We start from the raw sequence: 20,090 nt of genomic DNA on the forward strand, positions 1-20,090 counted from the left end.
CATATTGACAGTTGTGAGAAGCGGCTGTTCTTGTTTTGTAAATTACTGCTATTGAGAATGTCTGTGAACATTCACCGTTAATATTTCTCCATCAATGCATGGAGTACGCAGTGGGAAACTATAGTGTTCTCAAAGAAGACCACACGCACGCACACACAGCGACACACATGCTCGCACACACACACACACGCACATGCACACATTCAGGGAGTGTGGACCTGGATCAATGGGAATTATGGGAAATGTTGTTCCTATATGGCAGCGAGCACTGACTCGTGCCAGTGATGTCATATGAGAGAGAGAGAGAGAGAGAGAAAAATACAGTGTGTCACTTTTTTTTCACCATTAGCCACAATGAATTGTTGTCTGTTACTGTACGTGTCACCATTAGCCCTGCCGCAGTGAATTGTTGTTTGTGACATTCCACTGTGTTTTCATTTGTTTTTCCTAGATAAGCTATATATATATATAATATATCTTCATAGTTTTATACCTTTTTTTATTATTTCAAAGCGTTTCTCTGTGGTTGACCCGTTTTATCAGTCTTATCACTTTTTCATTATTCTTTCTTTTTTTCTCTTTTTTCCCCCCTCTTTTTTTTCTGTCTATTCGTTTCCATGACTGACAGAGGGCATTGTTGGTAAACAAAACCATCTTTCAACTTTTTTAAATCCATGGCCCACCTACTCCCCTCGGGGGTCTCACTCTTTCGCAGAGCTTTCGCCCAGGTGGGCGTGGCTTTGAGGTTATCATTCTGTGAGGTTAGGTTCTCGGCATTATAACCACGCCCATCAGTCAGAATGCTCTGCGAAATAGGCAGTCCTACTCCCTCCGGCCATCCTCCACAGTTCCTCAATCATCTCTCCGTCCCCCCCATCCCTCTCTGCTCTGCTCCTCTTGTCTGCTGCGTCTCATCTATTAGGCTGATGGTCAAACCAATGCTCTGATCAGACCTGGGTTAAAAGAAGATTTAGCAATGCTTTATGTGGCCTCAACACAAATATATACAAATATATGACCATCCTAAAAGCATTAAAATTATTACTGCATAGCCTGGGGTTCCAGGGAGATTCAAAAACGAGAATAATTTCCGTAATTTGAACCCTTTTCCTTGTATATATATGTATTTATTTTGTCCCAGGTCTGATTGCCGTAACTAGTCATGGGGAGAATTAGAGGCTGGTTGGTGCTGCATAGAAACGTATCACTCTAACTGTGTGGTGGTTCTCCTCCTGGTTCCTCTGTAGTGTGGTGCCTTTCAGTTCTGTCTCGGCTGTCTCAACAATTATCGCAATTATCGTCACAATCGTTTCCACATTGAAAAATGTCCATACATGTGTCAGTGATTTCTTTGTATATTTAAGTTATTTGAAAAAAAAAAAAAACGGTAATTGTTAATCGCAATTATTCGTCAGCCTAAATTTGTGATGACGACAGCCCTAGACCCCAGCTTTTACCACGCAGGATTCAACTGAATCAGTCTTCTGGGACTGAGTCCTATTGAGTCACTGCAGGGTCACTGCAGGGTAAGAACCAAGGTTCTGCAGGAAGCATAGAGTATATATATCTATAGAGAAGACACCCGAGTTCTCCTCCCATCCACTTGCATTGAGTTGCTCAAAAGCGCATGAGGCGGATTCACTCCTCCTTCCTGGTAGGAACAGAGTGCATTCTGGGATGGTGAGTGGCCCCAAACACATGAACGTGCTGCCGTTGAACGCGCACGAGCGTCGTCCGTCATGAACGTGTACAATGATAGTCAACGGACAGCGCGTTCATGTGTTTGGGGCCAGGCTGCAATACCTTCATTCGGCCACTATGTCCATTTCGCCTCAAGATTTCCTCTGGGTGCCTTCTCTATAAATATATATACTCTAAGGCAGGAAGCCTTAGCACTATCCACTGGACCGAGGAAGGGGATCTGCTCTTCTAACTCATTGCTTCATGAGCAACCTCTGACCAACGCATCATCTCGCTTACGTAGGTTGTCCTTAAGGACGGCCACCAGCACTACTGGGCTTTTCCATATGAGCTCTCCTCACTCACAGCATTCATGGATTCTTAGTGGATCGTCATATTATGGGAGGTTTAGCATATCATTCATGTCTGTAAACAAACCCTCATACACACACAGCTGTGCATGTTTCAAACGAACAGCTCTGTGTTCTGATTCTGAGTTCATAAAAAATATAAACATTATTGGTAGTTTAAAAATAATTGGGCTCAAAACACCTGATGAACTAAGTTGGTGTGACATCATTATTTCCCCCATCAACAGCCATTTGGCATGGTCGTGAGCCACTATTAACCCATTCTGAACGGGCACCCATTTTGGTGTTGGCATCATGTTATGCTTTAGCTATTGAAAAATAGCAGATCTACAAGCTCATATCGCGCCACCGAGTGGCGCGATACGAGCTTGTAGGTCTGCTATTTTTTTTTATTATCGAAGAACGACTGACATTTTTAGAATCTGATCTCATGTCAGAATGGGTTAATCAGACCAGTGTGTGTCCAGTGGAAACCTCGTATGAATCTGATCTCAGGTCAGAATGGGTTAAAGTAACAATTTTGAGATTTGATAAAACATCAGGTGTTTTATGCCATCCCATTAGAGTTTGTTGCAACCCTTGATGTGTTTCCTGATCGTTGATCTTTTCTACCCCTTAGACCCCTACGTTTTGCCCTTTTTATTAAGACTAGCGTCCCCAACTACTCATAGAAACCTCATATAACCCACTGCCCCGCTCCCTTACCAATTCTACTATCTAGTTGGGACATGTGCAGATATATGGTGTTGATCCAGGACAGGTGTGGGCCGATTCTGGGTCAGAACCAGACCTACTTGCTCCAGACCCAGATTTCGTCCCCGCTGGTCGTGACGGTAACTAAAAAAAAATAGTGGTGGAAAAAGTACTCAGGCTTTTTACTTTAATGAAAGTATCAATTCTGCAATGTAGAAATACATTAGAATAAGTCCGGAATTCAAAATTGTATTGGCATCAAAATGTACTTAAAAGTACCAAAAGTAAAAGTAGTCATTATGCAGAATGTCCCATTTCAAGTTTTCAAATGTTTTAACATCTTTTGAAAATAGCAGCTCTACAAGCTCTGAGCTTGTAGATGTTCTAATTTCAAATGGCTGAAATGTATACAGTTAGGGCTGAAGTGGTTACTGTATGTTTTGTAACAATAATCAAAATCTACAAAGTAACTAGTTAACTAAAGTTGTCAAATAAATGTAGTGGAGTAAAAGTACAATATTTGGATCTGAGATGTAGTGTAGTAAAAGAAAAAAAGTATTTGAAATTGGAAGTAAAGTCCAAATACCTCAAAATTGTACTTAAGTGCAATACTTAAGTAAATGTACTTAGTTACTTTCCACCACTGCGCATCCCCTCCCCTCCATCAGAGCTCCCTCAGCTAGAAGAAGCGGGAGGTCATTGGCTGGCTTGGGAGGTCACGGGGCTGCAGAACTTACGTTTCATCAATGGTAAGGTGTCTACATCAGAGCTCTTCGTGGGTCCAAAAATAAAAAGGTCCCGAACCTGAACTTTGATCCGGTTCCGACCCGGAAAACGAAACCCCGGGGTGGTCCAATTCCGACCCGTTCCGAGATTTCTTTAACCCATTCTGACCTGAGATCAGATTCATACGAGGTTTCCGCCGGACACACACTGGTCTGATGAACCCATTCTGACCTGAGATCAGATTCTAGAAATGTCAGTCGCTCTTCGATTTAAAAAAAAAATAGCAGACCTACAAGCTCGTATCGCGCCACTCGGTGGCGCGATATGAGCTTGTAGATCTGCTATTTTTAAATAGCTAAAGCATAACATGATGCCGACACCAAAATGGGTGCCCGGTCAGAATGGGTTAAAATAACGGCACTGAGCCCGAGTGGAACCGTGACCATTTCGTCTGGGACCGATTTTTATTTCCTAGATTCAATTATTTCCTAGATTCGATTATTTCCGAGATTCGATTTTGAGAGACCCGACGAGTACAATCAATGATTGTACGCCGGTGTTTTCAATTCAAATGAGCCGTGGTTGCACATGTTAAACGACTCTCGCGTTTCTCTTTCATACAGTAAGTACGGGTCTTCTCGGAATCCACTCGGGGCATTACACATAACGATAGGCAGACCTGCGTTCCGCGGGGACATGCGTCCGATACCGACCCGGCTCCGAGTGAATCTGAGAAAACACGGATCTGACCCGTGCGCGGGTCTTGGGTGGTCCTCTCCATTTTCGGAATCAGGGGGGCGGGGGCCCGTGAAGAGCTCTAGTCTACATCCTTATTCGCTCCCCCTGATGTTGATTGACAGTGGACGAGACGGAGGCCAGCCAGTTACGGAGCAGCGTTGTTTGTTGATGAGGATCACAATCGCTGTGACCTCCACATAAGACCTCCTCCGGTAGCAGGCCTCCCACTGCAGTCACCCCCCAGTTTACCTGCATGCCTTTCCACACAATGGGCTATGCACCATAGTTATAAATAACTAGCCCTTACCCGTTGAGATATTCCCCCCCCCACCCTCCCTTGTGTGGCCGCAGGGGGCACTGTGCCCTGAGTGCGTTTTCCGCATTTTTAAGTCACTAATAAATTCATTATTAATTTATAATTTGTTAAAATGGAAAAAGGGCTTCGTTAAGACCTCCATATTATTATGGTCAATCAATGCCTGTGTGAAAAGTGGGAGCGATTGGTGCAGGCGGTGAGGAGATACGGCGGTGTTTCTGACAGACAGACAGACACACATTCAGACAGACAGACATTGACTGAATTATAGTATGATGATGATATGATAAAGACGGCACCGGAATCCCCCCCCCCCCATCCACTTGCATGGAGTTGCTCACCCAGCGCATACTCCCTTTTCACCCCTTCTTCCGGGTTGGAACACCAGTGGTCTCGGCCCATTTTGCCCCTATCTACGTCATAGAATTGCATTCATGAGCGTGCCGGGCCGAAAGCATGAACGAGGACCGCCGCTGTCGAGTACGTGGTACAACGGAAGCAATTCTATGACGTAGAGATAGGACCCAGTTCCGCTCGAGCTGCAGTATGATCGGCCAGCCATGCAGGGCTTGCTATGCATGCGATAATACTAATGAAGGCTCTGTTCCATTTAGTGTGCAGAGGTTTGCGGACGTTTTAATTTCATGGACCCCATAACTCTTGAGTGTACAAATGGTTCCATGTGAGCCAACACGCACTATAGCAGCACCCTGACTCTGTCTGACCAGAATGGAACAGAGCCTTCATTAGTATCATCGGTAACACCTGTGAAGGAAGTAGGGAAGGGGCCCAAGTTCTTTCCAAAATGGCGTGTGTGCATAGAGCTCATTCCATCTTAACTTCTAACCATGTCTTTGATATGCAAATAAACTATTGTATGAACTGCTTGCCTCTTAACTGTCTGGCTTTTATGGGGTTTTAAATCTTCAGTTGCGTGTGTTTGACTGTCCTACTTACTGTACTAGTATTGCATTAGTATTACGACATGGCACTTTCCCCTCTGGTTGTTGCGGTGTGTGCAGCACGTATTGGTAGCTTTCCACGTACAGCTTTTTTTTTGTGTGACGTCTTCATAGTTTGATGTGATAACTCTGAAATCAAACATAACTTTGTCTTGGTCGCTCATCAAAAAACATTAACCTACGTTCGAATATCTCTATGTGATTAAGCAGATGTACCACTCTGTAGCCGCCAAATTAACCCCAACTCCGCTTCAATCCCTTCTGTGTCGTGAATTAGACCCTGCAGTCAAATCTAGTATCTACCCGTAGCCTCTAGGCTAGCTATCTGTGTAACCCAGAGCGTCACTGCGTGGAGTTGTTTGTCATTGATTCAGCTTGTAATATTGAGAGAAAATCACGTGAGATGAGGAAAGTGTTGTACGATATTAATCAAATATCTCTCTGTCTCTCTGTCTCTGTCTCTCTCTCCTCTGTGGTTCAGTGGAGAACGGGGAGCATTGTGACTTCACCGTGCTGCGGAACATGCTCATCAGGTGAATGACTAGTAGAAATGTCGACTATCTTTGTTTCACGGACGAAAACTAAATAAAAACTAAGCCCATGATGGCTAAAACTATGACGACAAATAGAAACCAGACTAAAATGTTAGGGAGGGACTAGTGGAGAAGAGATCCAGTAGAACTAAAAGAAAAGTAATTTTATGACTGCTTGGGTGTTGCGCTCTGAACATAGCAGATCTACAAGCTTGCGTTGTGGAGTTTATAGATTGGCTGTTTTCAGCATGCAAGTGTCGAATCAGCCAATACGACGCCATCACGGCCCGACAAAGTTGTCGACAAAATCAACTGTACATTTAGTCGACTAAGATCTTAATGATATTTAGTCATAGTCAACTAAAACTAGACTGACACTAAAACATTTCAGATGACTACAATGTGACTAAGACTAGATTAAATCTTATTCAAAAGACTGACTAAAACTAAATCAAGATTTGCCAATCACAATGTGACTAAGACTACATTAAATCTTATTCAAAAGACTGACTCAAACTAAATCAAGATTTGCCAATCACAATGTGACTAAGACTACATTAACCCATTCTGAACGGGAACCCCTTTTGGTGTTGGCATCATGTCATGCTTTAGCTATTGAAAAATAGCAGATCTACAAGCTCATAGCGCGCCACCGAGTGGCGCGCTACGAGCTTGTAGGTCTGCTATTTTTTGAAAAATCGAAGAACGGCTGACGTTTTTAGAATCTGATCTCAGGTCAGAATGGGTTAATCAGACCAGTGTGTGTCCAGTGGAAACCTCGTATGAATCTGATCTCAGGTCAGACTACATTACATCTTATTAAAAAGACTGACTAAATCAAAACGTGCCGTCCACATCAACACGGTCTCCCATGCCTCCGTAGAACCCACATGCAGGACCTGAAGGACGTGACCAACAATGTCCACTATGAGAACTACCGCAGCAGGAAGCTGGCAGCGGTCACCTGCAACGGGGTGGACAACTCCAAGAGCAAAGGACAGCTCTGCAGGTACCACAAATACTCAAGTAGTATCAATACTGCAATGAATGTAGAAAAGCTAGAAATACTCTGTTAAGTAAAAGTCCGTAATTCCAAAGGTACTTGAATAAAAGTATTGGCATAAAAATATACTTTTTTAAGTGCCAAAAGTAGAAAGTACTCATTATGCAGAGTGTCTCATTTCAAGTTTTCAAAAATGTATAAAATCTTTTGAAAATAGCAGCTCTACAAGCTCTCATTGTGAGCGCTCTTGTGTGAGCTTGTAGATCTGCTATTTTTTCAAATGGCTGAAATGAATAGGGCTGAAGTGGTTAATGTATGTTTTGTAGAAATAATCAAAATCAGTGACTAAAGTTGTCAAATAATTGTAGCTGAGTAAAAAGTACAATATTTGCCTCTGTGATGTAGTGGAGTAGTAGTAGCAGTAGTAAACGTATTGTAAACTGGAAATACTCGAGTAAAGTACAAATGTCTCAAAATTGTACTTTAGTACAGTACTTTAGTACATAGTACCTAATTACTCCAGCGCTGGTCACCAGCTTCTAATCCTGTATCAACTGGTGACGTTGGAGTTTGGCTGCGCTCGTCGGAAAGCACCCGACAGTCCTGCGTACCACCCGTTTCTAAATGGCACATAATGCAGGGGGGGCAGCAGGACGTTCCTTCCGGGTACGATGATGTCATACGCATAGCCTCTATAAATGGTATCATTAGTTAAAAAAATCTTTCAGAAAACTGCATTTTTAGAATCTGATCTCGGGTCAAAATGGGTTAATTGGCAGCATACTGGGTCAGTTTTAATGGATGTCCCCCCCCCTGGCCAACAGGAGTCCCCTGGCCCAGATGGAGGAAGAGCGGAAGGATCACGTGATGAAGATGAAGAAGATGGAGACGGAGATGGAGCAGGTCTTTGAGATGAAGGTCAAGGAGAAGAAACAGAAACTGAAGGACTCTGAGGCTGAGGTGGGCTTGAGAACTGTGTGTGTGTGTGTGTGTGTGTGTGCGTGTGCGTGTGCGGCGGGAGGAGTAGGACCCTACGTCCTCCCGGTGGGGGCTCCTCACTGGCAGTGACAACACAGAAATGTGTGTGGGGACAAATTAATCTGCATAACTCATTTGGAGAGAATAAAAGGGTAAAAAATAATTTAGATTAAAAAGAATATTGTTCCATCCCTCCAGTAGTATAATTCCAGAGACTTGTCTGTGCCAAGCCTTATTGAAGCTTTTCTGGTGTCTTGTGGTGGCCCAACACCTTACTAAGACAGTCTACGTCGGTTTGTCGGTTTGAAACATAGGCTTTTCAGAAAACTGTCAGGATTTAGAAGACATTTGTAGAATCTGGTCTCGGGTCTAAAATGGCTTAATATGACTTGATGACACCTGGTCTCTCCTCCACCCTTCAGCTGGAGCGCCGTCACGAGCAGATGAAGAAGAACCTGGAGGCCCAGTACAAGGAGCTGGAGGAGAAGAGGCGCGTGTACGAGGATGAGAAGGCCAACTGGGAGACGCAGCAGAGGATCCTGGAGCAGCAGAAACTGGACGCCTCCAAGTCAGTAACCCAAACTACACGCTTTGCATTGATTGATTTAAAGCAGTGGTTTTCAACCGGTGGAGCGGTGGGGACCTCCACCACCAGTGGTCCTTGAGGGGGTTCCAGGTGGTCCGCGGCTAAATGATGGGAGAGTTGGTGGTAAACAAAATGGTTATGGCTTGTGAGAATGTTTGAATGCAAACAAACATACAGTACTGTGTGGCCAGACATTGTTTAATGCCTTTTTATATGTGATAATGTACTGTAATAGTTTCTTAATTTTTTTTTCTCTTCCCTCTTGCAGGACAATGGAAAAGAACAAAAAGAAAGGAAAAATATTTTAAGAGACGAAAGCGATCCCATCAGATTTAAGAAACCACAAACTCATTTTTTTTTCCAACCCTCTGAAGTTATCTGTGACCCTCCAAACACATCCAGCAACTCGAGGGTACATGCACACTTGACACCTACAAACGTGCACACACACACACACACGTGGGCGTGCAACATTATAGGCATTATACCAATACATTAAACAAGAATATTCCACGTGCAAGTTTCCCTTACATGTAGCATGTGGGGCAAATTGCACGTATACATACAAAACACTCTTCATGGGGTTTGATTCGTCTGCCACAACAAGCATTGGATTTTCATTTTGGAATGCATGCGTGTTTATAAAAGTCAATATCTTCAGAATTCTTTGACAAGGAGGAAAACTGGGTTCCTCTGAACAGTGGAGTCACAACATGGCAGGCACCATGCATAGCCATTTTCTTTATGCCTAGTATTCATATGTTCTCTTAAATGTTTTCCCGTTTACTATTACTCACTGTCTGCCTGTCGGCATCTCTTTCTTCCACGGTTCTTAAAAACACCACAGTGGCGGAGAACACCAAACAAGAAATGATGACATAGTCATATTTGTCAGGTGAAACGAGCGCTGTCTCCGTTACAAATGCAATAAAACACCTCAAATACCCCGTGTGAAGGATTGCACACAAAGTAGAATTATTTACAGTGAGTGTTATATTTAATAAAAAACTCCTGCTCCGTCCTAAGCAGGCTCAGTGTCTCGCTCGAGGAAGCACACTTTAACCCATTCTGACCAGGCACCCATTTTGGTGTTGGCATCATGTTATGCTTTAGCTATTGAAAAATAGCAGATCTACAAGCTCATATCGCGCCACCGAGTGGCGCGATACGAGCTTGTAGGTCTGCTATTTTTTGAAAAATCGAAGAACGACTGACATTTTTAGAATCTGATCTCAGGTCAGAATGGGTTCATCAGGACCAGTGTGTGTCCGGCGGAAACCTCGTATGAATCTGATCTCAGGTCAGAATGGGTTAAAAACACCACAGTGGCGGAGAACACCAAACAAGAAATGATGACATAGTCATATTTGTCAGGTGAAACGAGCGCTGTCTCCGTCACAAATGCAATAAAACACCTCAAATACCCCGTGTGAAGGATTGCACACAAAGTAGAATTATTTACAGTGAGTGTTATATTTAATAAAAAACTCCTGCTCGTCCTAAGCAGGCTCAGTGTCTCGCTCGAGGAAGCACACTTTAACCCATTCTGACCGGGCACCCATTTTTGGTGTCGGCATCATGTTATGCTTTAGCTATTGAAAAATAGCAGATCTACAAGCTCATATCGCGCCACCGAGTGGCGCGATACGAGCTTGTAGGTCTGCTATTTTTTGAAAAATCGAAGAACGACTGACATTTTTTAGAATCTGATCTCAGGTCAGAATGGGTTCATCAGACCAGTGTGTGTCCGGCGGAAACCTCGTATGAATCTGATCTCAGGTCAGAATGGGTTAAAACAATGCTAGAAAGTTGAATGAATACGGTACTGTACGCTGAGATAGTGTGGGAGGAGGAGAGAGGGTTGGGTGTACTATATACTCCGGAGCCGTTTGACCACGTGAACCCCCAGCATCGTTACCCTGGATCCAACATTCTCTGAAAATAGCTCACTGTCTGTAACGCGTCACATTGTGGATTCTAGAGCAGCTATTTTCGGCAGAAAGATTTGGTGTTTAGGTGAAAAACCCTAACCCTAAGTACAGAGGCAACTCAGGTAAAAAAATAAATCACCTGCACGTTTTCACGAAACATCAAGAGATCAAAGATTTTTCAAGTGTGTGTGTGTGTGTGTGTGTGTGTGCGTGCGCCTACAGTATGACAAGTGAGTGCAGCCGATTTAAGGTCGTAGATATTGCTTGAAAATAAGCAGACTTTTTTTTTACAAAAAAAAAAAAAAAAAAAAAAAAGGCAGGCACAGAGGATATACCGTGTAACCGTACCCATAACATGGTCTGTTTCATTGCAACGCGTTTTGTTCCTGGACACGAAAGCAAAGCAATCACTTTCCTCCTTGAATAGATGATGGTTATGCAAAAGCTGCATGGACGTCTATAACAGTGCTTACGTTTCATATTGTGATGAAAGTGGTGGGTGTTGTCCCAAAGCCCCGAATCTAAGACCCCTTAGCCGCCTTCTCCCTGTATCCCAATTCTCTCTCAGTAGAGCGACGTTGGCAGCCGCGATCAACACAGCTCTGTCTCAGATCTGAATACAAAGTACTATTCTAAAAAAAACAAAGCAAAAAAATGCCTTTCGGTGATGCATTAATGTCTCCACATGGATAAATAAATAACTCCCAGAATAGATTCAAAACGTTAGCTTTCCATTTTCCAAAAAGGATTTGACATATGCTATATATGGAATATATTTTGTCTTGGTCTGATTTTGATCTCGGAGTCGAGGTGCCAGTGAGCACTTTGTGTGAAACCGAGTCTTTAGTGTACCTATCTGAGAATGGCCATGTTTTATTTTGATACAGTGGTGATAAGTAAGTGTACGGCAAAATAACTGACCCTTAAACTCCCATAGTTTGTGAAACGGTTCATAGGTCAATCCATTATTTCTTAGTATAGTATTAGTTTGACAAACTTTGCATATAGTCTTTAAATTGCATTTTTTGTTTTAAGCAAAATATAAAAGGGACTAAGTAATACATGCATATGTTTCTCACGTGATATGCACATAATTCCTGTTTGGGTTTTGTTTGTGGTAGACTTAAATTTGATAGCCTTTAAAGTGGCTATATATTATGATGTTTTGGATTGCAGAATGTCACAAAGTGAGCAATGGAACATGGAAGCCTGTAGGACTGTATGACAGTGCCCTCTGGTGGACAGATTTGTACACTTCATGCAGCTCAGCAAATTTTTATTTTGTTTTATTCAATGCCCACACCCTTGTCAAAGGCATCGATGGACACACACACACACACACACACACACACACACATCACAAACGACATGCCAAGGGTATACTTTCTCAGGACTAATCTCAAACGTATGGGACCCAATTCAAGCCATACACAAAAGTTAACCAATCTACAAGCTCACGGATGCAACACAGATTGTGATCTTGTAGATCGGCTGTTTTTTACTTGGGACACCACACCGTCGGATGACGCTGCATAAATTAGGCGTTATGAGTTATTCTATGGTCCAAACAGTCTTAAAAAGTCTCGGTCGAGTAAAAGATAACAGACTTCCACTGCCCTTGAACCACTCCCCCTTAAAAGAGTCCCTGATTAAGCTAGACTTGAGTTTAGGATGTTTTTCTTCTTTTTTTTTTGTTTTTTCTTTTTTTATGTAAACTGTATTCTGCTTCTCTTGTTTTATTATCGACTGTTCTATATCTATAACTGTACATTATTAATATTAAAGATGAGAAGGTAATGCTTACATTCCTTTGGTGTGCTGTTATTACTCGTGTCACATATTTTCTTGACGTCTTATGCGGCGTAGCACTTACAGATTTGTGTGATTTATAAACGTATTATTATTAGCCATGACAAGCATATAACAAATGTCTCGAACATACAAGAACAGACGCTAGCAATGGTGTGCAGCATATTGAGGGAAAGGTGCTCCAGTGAAAAGGAGCACCTTGTGTAGCGTGTGGGCTGCTGTAATAGTGTGAGTTATAGATTTTGAGGCATAAATAATATATTGGCAGCTTTTAATCCAGAGTTGGTCGATGTTACCATGTGCCACGTACTGTACAGTCGGTACACTGTACAAAAAAAAACCTTTCAAAAGGGCACATTACTGTCCAGAGGGCAAAAGGAAAGGTGCTCTAGCACTACCTCATGTCTATCTGTGCATGCCCCTGGACAATGGCCTACTTAAATGCTAAAATAGATCACTAAATAACCTTCAAGGTCTGTTCGAATAAGAGGGCTTATACAGTATGCTAATAAATGTTTATTAGCATATGAATATGAAGAGACCCAAATTCTCCATGCCTATTCTAGGCATGTTGATAACATGCCTCCAAGACTCTGCGCCAGGTGTTTCGTGGCTGACCTCTCTTTCTTTTCCCTTGGGGGTTCCACTTGAGGAACTGTCTTGTGGTGTGAGGATGGTTTATGGAGAGTATGGCCTATCCTTCTCCAACGCCGTGTGAGGATCTCTTCCTCTGCTGGGTTTTGGTTGGTGCGTTGGGGGGCTGGTCTATGTTCTGTATCTGTCGCGTATTTCTGTTCCGTTTGGTTTTGGTTTTCTGTTACTCTGTTGTTGCCTTGGTTTTGTGTATCTTATTTCTTACTGTATTGTTCCTTGTGCTTCCTGTCTGCCTATAGTTACGGCTTACCTGCCTTTATAACTTGTCTTGTGATTTGTCAGTGTTTCCACCTGTGTCCTCTCCTCTTAGTGTCCCATGTAGTATGTACCCTACATACTACATCTACATACTGCGAATACAATTGTCAATCAATCAATCAGACCCGAAGACGCAGTCTACCATTCGTTGTAAATGGAAGAGAGCAACATGGCGATGCAAAGACGTTTTTGCGTTTTTGTCTACCCGCGTGCGTGAACCCACCGTTACGTCATCAATGAATGCACTAAACAAACATTAAAGTCCATAGACTTGGCTGTCTCTAAAGTGCTCTTGTAAATAGCCTCAAAGTGCTCTGCAGACTCGGACTGCAACTGCAGCCATGCCCCAACACTATTGTTTATCGCTGGCTAGTTAGTGTTCTGAAGTACTTCACTAAGATTTAATCACTAAGATTAAATGCAGGACAGAGATGGGACTTCTTCACGTGAACTCATCGTTTGGGCCATCTCCCCTTGAGATCCTACTATGGCACATTGTGTTTCTGTCCATTAATCACATACAAATAGTTCCTTGTTTTCAGTGTTCTGTTCATATTCATCCTTTATTCAACATAGGCCTAAAGTGTACAGTATGCACAAGACTGTAAACCAAGAAGCTGACAGGAAACAAATGGATCTTACTGTACCTCAAGTGCACTCTGGCCATTAGCAAAGGGTTCTTCTGAGACTCAGCCATGCATCTTAAGCATAATTTGTCATTTGTCATATGACAATGTTGCTTGCCGACGAGCTGAACATTTATCTTTGTCAAGCAACACTGTTGCATGACAAAATGATGAATAAGCAAACAAATACCAAGGACTCAAGGAGAACCTTGCAAGTAAAAATACAGAATGATAGTAAATAGTCATAGCAATTTTTTTTATGTAAATCACACAGAAAAGATTGTAAAAGCTCCCAGGTGGAGCTTACTGCCAACAAGTGGCCATACATGTCTACATAGCAGCACATACCCATACATATGTGTACATGGCAGCACATGTTTTCAGCATACAGCTGCATACTGTAAAACAGCACAGTGCATGTGCATGCACACTATCACATGCACACACATGCTCGCGTGCACACACACGTACAGTACACACAGGCACATAGGTACACAGACAGACATACACACACACACAGCGGTAAGATGCACACGCTTAAAAAGCCTTTATTTTCAACACTTGTAAGTACACATCCTTTCAACATACACTGTATGTAAGACACTCTATAGCACGTTATTAACATGTTACCGTGGCGTCATAAATGCATTGTGTTGAACGAGTTGAGAATGTGTTGAGAGAACGACGTTTCTGTGTGTGAGTGTGGAGTGTGTGGAAATTCAAAGCGAGGCATTCCTCTCCTCGCCTCTCCGAATAATCATGCCAACAGCTGCAATGTAAACATTCTTGTCTAGACCAGGAGTCTTCAACGAGAGGGGGTCCGGGGGAGGGGTCCCCAGAGTTACTACAGGAGGGTTTTGTGATAAGAATACAGTATATATATTTATTTTATGCAAATGTCCTAAAATACACAAATAACATGAATTATTAGCAATTATCTGGAAACAAGCAAAAACATTTAATTTAAACGATAGCGCTGTCAGATTCATAGGCAGTTAAAATAAAAACCTGTGCGGTACTTCCAAGTTGGTCTCAAATCTCTCAAAATCAAGTTACATGGAAGGCATTCTCAAAAACAAAACAACAATACAATTTTATACAATATGTAGTGGGGGTCTCTGCTTTATCTCTCTCAGCTATGGGGGTCATTGGCTTAAAAACAAGTTGAAAACCCCCTGGTCTAGACTACAGCAATCGAACAATAACAATATCCTTGGAAATAAGCTATCGGCATGATTGTGTTAGTTTTGCACCCTATTCAGATTTCCAACTCTTATTCATCTTTTCACACAAGATTAACCAAAACTCTAACAGGGTAGGCCCAAATACAGCGTCGCAGTCCCGCCCCCTTTCATGACGACAACAGGCCCAGGAAATAATTCCCCATGCATTTTACCCATAAACATTTAAAAAATAATTTATTTAAAGATCTGTAAGCCTCGAACAAAGCCAACTCTGATCGTGATGAATCATGGTAACAAACACATTTTTGTGGAAAAAAGGGCAGGGTACAACACTGTTTGTTGCTGTTTTTTCTTCTTTGTAATTATTTGTTCGGCCCAAAATCTTGTGTTTGTTGTGTGTGATTTGTCATGATCCGAATTGGCTTTAAAGGTGTTTAAGTAAATACTTTTTGAAATGTCTATGGGAAAAATGCATGGGGAATTATTTCCCGGGCCTGTCGTCGTCATGAAAGGGGACGGGACTGCAACGCTCTATATCTAGCTAGTGTTTGACCTTGGTCTCTGTGGCTGCTTTTGAATGAGCAGTGGTTCATACCAAACCTTTTCAAGACCCAAAAAAGAAATCAGACATTTGCCCGGGACCCAAACTAGTGAAAATAGCAGATCTACAAGCTCATAACGCACTGTGGAGCATTGTGAGCTTGTACAGTATATCGGCTAGTTTCACTACTTTACTACTAAAATATTGTTTTCTAATTTATTATTTTATTTTGTCATGAAATTACAAAAAATACATATAATTCGTTTTTAATTATTTTTGGTATGTTTTGAAATAATAATATAAATAAATTTTTAAATGTAGGAAACCCAAAAATAAAGGGACCCACAAAAATCCGTCCGCCACCCACAATTTGGAACCAGTGCTGTGAATATATACTTTTTGTGGGTGTGCACTGCACGTATGTGTTTATGTGTTCCTTCCGTACCTTTGTACGCACAACACACACGCGTGTGCGTGCGCTCGCTCGCACACTGCCCCAGCTGTATGTTTCTGTATGATTATTCTACTATGCAACGTGTCGACATGATACTGTATGCTGGATGATGTGTGGAGTTAATCACAGCAGGGGTCAGGGTTGGCATCTCACATGCAGAAATGTTGCATTGATGTTAGTTCATCAGGGGGGGCATACATGTTATAGTCCCCGGGCATTCAGACGCAAACAAGCAGAGAGCATCCCCCTATTTCAGCTGTAAGTAAGTAAGTAGCCTTGGGATCCAACAGTTCATCTATGTGGCCCACAAGGCAGGAGCATAAGCTCCTGTTTCTTTAGCGTGATGCGGCTTGGATGTGTATCAAGTACATCCCCCAGCCATGATGTACGAGCACACCCCCTGGACATGATGTACAAGTACAAGTACATCCCCCAGCCATGATGTACAAGCACACCCCCTGGACATGATGTACTGTACAAGTACATCCCCCAGCCATGATGTACGAGCACACCTCCTGGACATGACGCGACTTCAGCTGCACTGTACTGTGTAAACTGGTGCCCTTTTCCATCACACACAAAATATCACTCTGCCACCCCCAATGTCAGCATATGGCTTTGGCTGCAGCTCCCTCCAGTCGGCAGTCGTGTAAAAATCCATGCCATTTCCTCATGTTTAACCAATCAACACGCAATGTCATAAAGACAGTAAGCATACTACATCTAAAAAATATCATTTTCTCCAGTCGAGTCGATAATTTTTTTTGTTTTTTCTTCTCCCATACCTCTGTTTATTAACGTACCATAAAGTATTAAACAGGCATTTTAAACTCCCTAGAAAAAATGGTGCAGTAGACCATAAAAATTGTATTATTATATATATATATATATATTTTTTTTAAATATTTTTTAGAAAGACTTTTAGAAAAAAAGACACTTCAGTTTAGGTTCCTGTAACAAGAGATGGGAGTACTACGGCGACGTGACTGACAGTTGAACAGACCAATGAATGGCCTTCTTAGACAGGAACGCTAGAAGGACACGGAGTCTAGGGAGGCTGTATGCCTCTCGCTCACTCCCTACTCATAGTGTTAAAAGAGCAAGGATCCCACCTGTCCCTGAAGGTATAAGAACATAAAAGATCGAATGTACAGACAGTAGAAGTGAAACTCATCCGATAAAATGTGTGTGCGTGTGTGTGCGTGTGTGTGTGTGTGTGTGTGTGTGTGTGTGTAAATTAGCTACATGACATAATTCACTGGAAAGAGTGCTGAACAAAGGTCTCCCGTGGATTCCGTTCAACTGAGAGCATTAATCGTGTTCACGGTGAGAAGAGCAGAGATGAGAGTCACTGTGGTGTGTTCCTCAGAGATTTAGAGGAGTTTGTGTGTGTGTCTGTGTGTGTGTCCAGCGGTCTCGCTCTCTCTGTCTCCCAGGGCCATGAATGTCTCTCTGTCCAGGTCATTATAGCATGCTAACAGGGATCGCCTGGTCGACCGATTGCATCAGACCCAGCTGTCTCTCTGCTGTTTTCAAATGCAGCCATTGATCTCTATCGGTATCCATCCATCCGTCCGTCTGTCTGCCCATCGGTCCATCCACCCATCCATCCATCCATAGTACATCCCTCCCCACTTTTACATAGTCTTTCACGTTCAAGCAGAATTCTTCCATTATCATCCCCCTTCTTTTGTCTCTTCCTGGTTTTTTGTTGTTATTTGTGTACTTGGTCCTCCGTGGCAGTTCGAAGGTGTGCATGTTGGGCCCCCTCTAAGACTCCTCCTCCCCTGTGGAAACGGCCAATCGCACGGCGACAGACAGGTGATCGGTGAGGCCGGCCAGTTGGGTCACAAAGCTGTACTCCTCGATGTCCTGCGGGAGGAGAGAGGGCTGTCAATCATTCTGATGACCAGTGGTGTAAAGCAGTGGTTCTCAAAGTGGGGTCCGGGGACCCCCAGGGGTCCTTGAGGGAGTTCCAGGGGGTCCCCAGCTAAATGATAGTTGGGAACCAAATGGACCCTTATGGGTCTGTAACTCAGAGAGTAACGGGTCCATTTGGTTCCATTTGTACACTCTCAGAGTTAAATTTACATTGATTTTACAATATAAATTGGGGTCTCAGAGATAGAAATGCCATTAAATGGGGGTCCGTAGACTAATGCATGTCAAACTGGGGGTCCTTTGAGGTTGAGAATCACCGCTAGACCTGTAAAAATCTTCTCTTATGGGGGTCCGTGGCATATCTTTTCAAATGTGGGTCCGTGTGATGATTAGTGTCAATTTGGGGGTCCTTGACATGAAAAAGTTTGGGAACCACTGTAGGCCTACTAAAGTACAATTCTGAGGTGCTTTTACTTTACTAAAGTATTTCCAATTTTCACTTTTTGTTTTACTTTTACTCCACAAACTTTATAGTTACTATAGTTACTTTGTAGATTTTGATTATTATTACATGATAACACATGATTACATTAACCACTTCAGCCCAATATGCGTTTTGGCCATTTGAAAATAGACGATCTACAAGCTCACAATATGCGTCATGATGCGACACGAGCTTGTAGATCTGTTTTTTTTTTTTTAGTTGTGAAATGGGACATTCTGCATAGTGAGTACATTCTACTTCTGGTATTTTAAGTACATTTTCATACCAATACTTTGCTCAATAAGTGTGCAAAGCTATGGTTTCCCCTGTATGGCTTTCTCACATCAGATATTGACAGGCCTTTGCTACAAAACTGTACACGTAGCTTTTACCACAAACAGTACAAGTAAAGGTTTTTCCCTTATGGAACTGCATGAATGCATTTGATAAATTTTACAACGTGATACTTCCACTGCATCTGATCTGGATATTTCAAGAAACATCACCTGTCTATTTAGGCAGGAGGAATCACTATGCAGTAACAACATGCTGCCATAAGGTGGCAGTATAATGCTACTATTTTCAGAAGGAGAAGAGAGATGAGGAACTGAAGGAAAGAGAGAGAGAGAGAAGGGGAGGGGGATTGTCCATGTAAATAAAGTGATTTGGTTTTCCAATCCCTTTAATCCCTCCCATTCACAGAGGGAAATATTTTTGCTCACATTGCATTTTGGTAGATTCATACACAATCTGCTGTGTCCTCAAAATCTCCCATAGCTGGTGTAACGTCAAATCCAGTGTATTAAACAATGTTGTTGTAGGTCATATGTACAATTGTTCCTAGTGCAGTTGTGGCAAACTGCAAAGCCTCTGTGTCATTTCAAAATGGTTAATCTGCTTTACCCTTGTGTTGTTCAAACCACTCATGAATAAAACAGGGTATTGCTGACCACATGGGCTTCTCCTCTTTGTTATTTGAGCTACGCGATTCATCCACATCCACATGTCGACACTTAACAACAAATGACACTTAACAACACTCCTCTGAAACGGGTCGATGACTACAAGTATTTGGGTTCATATATATCTTCTTCCCGAAAGGACTTTCAAACTAGGAAGGGTATGGCCTGGTCAGCCTGCAATGACATGCATAAGATCTGGTCATCCCAGCTTAGTAAGATGTTAAAAGTAAAAATATTTAGGACGACCGTTGAGCCGATTCTACTCTATGGCTCCGAGACATGGACACTTTCAAAGAAACAAGAGAATCAGTTGGATGGCACTTACACCCGCCTCCTAATGAGAGCGCAAAATCTGTCTTGGAAGAGCCACCCATCGACCCATCCCTGATGTCCCTAGCGATGACATCAGGGAACGACAGTTTTCTACCTCTTGTCTGCTTTGAGGCAGGATTCCAGAGAAGAAGTTAAGATATAACCTCATGATCAGCTCTGTAGCAGTGGCCGGAAAACTGTGTTCTTCTGGATCGGACTATAGTGAAACACGGGGAAGGTTACAAAGAGAAGTCGATGGGAGGCTCTTCCAAGAGAGATTTTGCGCTCGCAGGTTCGCAGGGCCCCGCGGCCCAGTTACACCGGCGCCTCGCTGAACAGGGCACTGTTCTTATCAACCCTACTTGGCAGCTATCCCAGCCCTTATACCCCAGCCCTTATATATCTATA

The 20,090-nt window shown here is 42.6% G+C and overlaps 2 protein-coding genes across 8 annotated transcripts in view; one reads left to right on the forward strand and one right to left on the reverse strand.

The window, feature by feature from the left end:
- LOC310857802 (septin-7-like) overlaps positions 1 to 9,678 on the forward strand; it is a 48,887-nt gene extending 39,209 nt beyond the window's left edge. For both annotated transcript variants that reach the window (XM_083763695.1, XM_083763696.1), the window contains exons 9-13: positions 5,968 to 6,019; positions 6,903 to 7,028; positions 7,847 to 7,982; positions 8,423 to 8,568; positions 8,855 to 9,678. In XM_083763695.1, the coding sequence (XP_083619821.1) occupies positions 5,968 to 6,019; positions 6,903 to 7,028; positions 7,847 to 7,982; positions 8,423 to 8,568; positions 8,855 to 8,894 (500 nt within the window). In that variant the 3' untranslated portion in view covers positions 8,895 to 9,678. The remainder of the gene's footprint in view (positions 1 to 5,967; positions 6,020 to 6,902; positions 7,029 to 7,846; positions 7,983 to 8,422; positions 8,569 to 8,854) is intronic.
- Positions 9,679 to 13,782: 4,104 nt separating this feature from the next.
- Positions 13,783 to 20,090, reverse strand: part of smpd3 (sphingomyelin phosphodiesterase 3) — a 32,741-nt gene continuing 26,433 nt past the window's right edge. For 5 of the 6 annotated variants that reach the window (XM_083763735.1, XM_083763734.1, XM_083763737.1 and 2 more), the window contains one exon: positions 17,528 to 17,915. In XM_083763735.1, coding sequence (XP_083619861.1) covers positions 17,814 to 17,915 — 102 coding nt within the window. In that variant the 3' untranslated portion in view covers positions 17,528 to 17,813. Of the gene's footprint in view, positions 16,502 to 16,618; positions 17,916 to 20,090 lie in introns of those variants that run through there. The other variant, XM_083763733.1, reaches the window with a different exon arrangement.

Source organism: Protomyctophum parallelum (assembly GCF_964188405.1).
Source record: "Protomyctophum parallelum genome assembly, chromosome: 4".
Taxonomy (NCBI): Eukaryota; Metazoa; Chordata; class Actinopteri; order Myctophiformes; family Myctophidae; genus Protomyctophum; species Protomyctophum parallelum.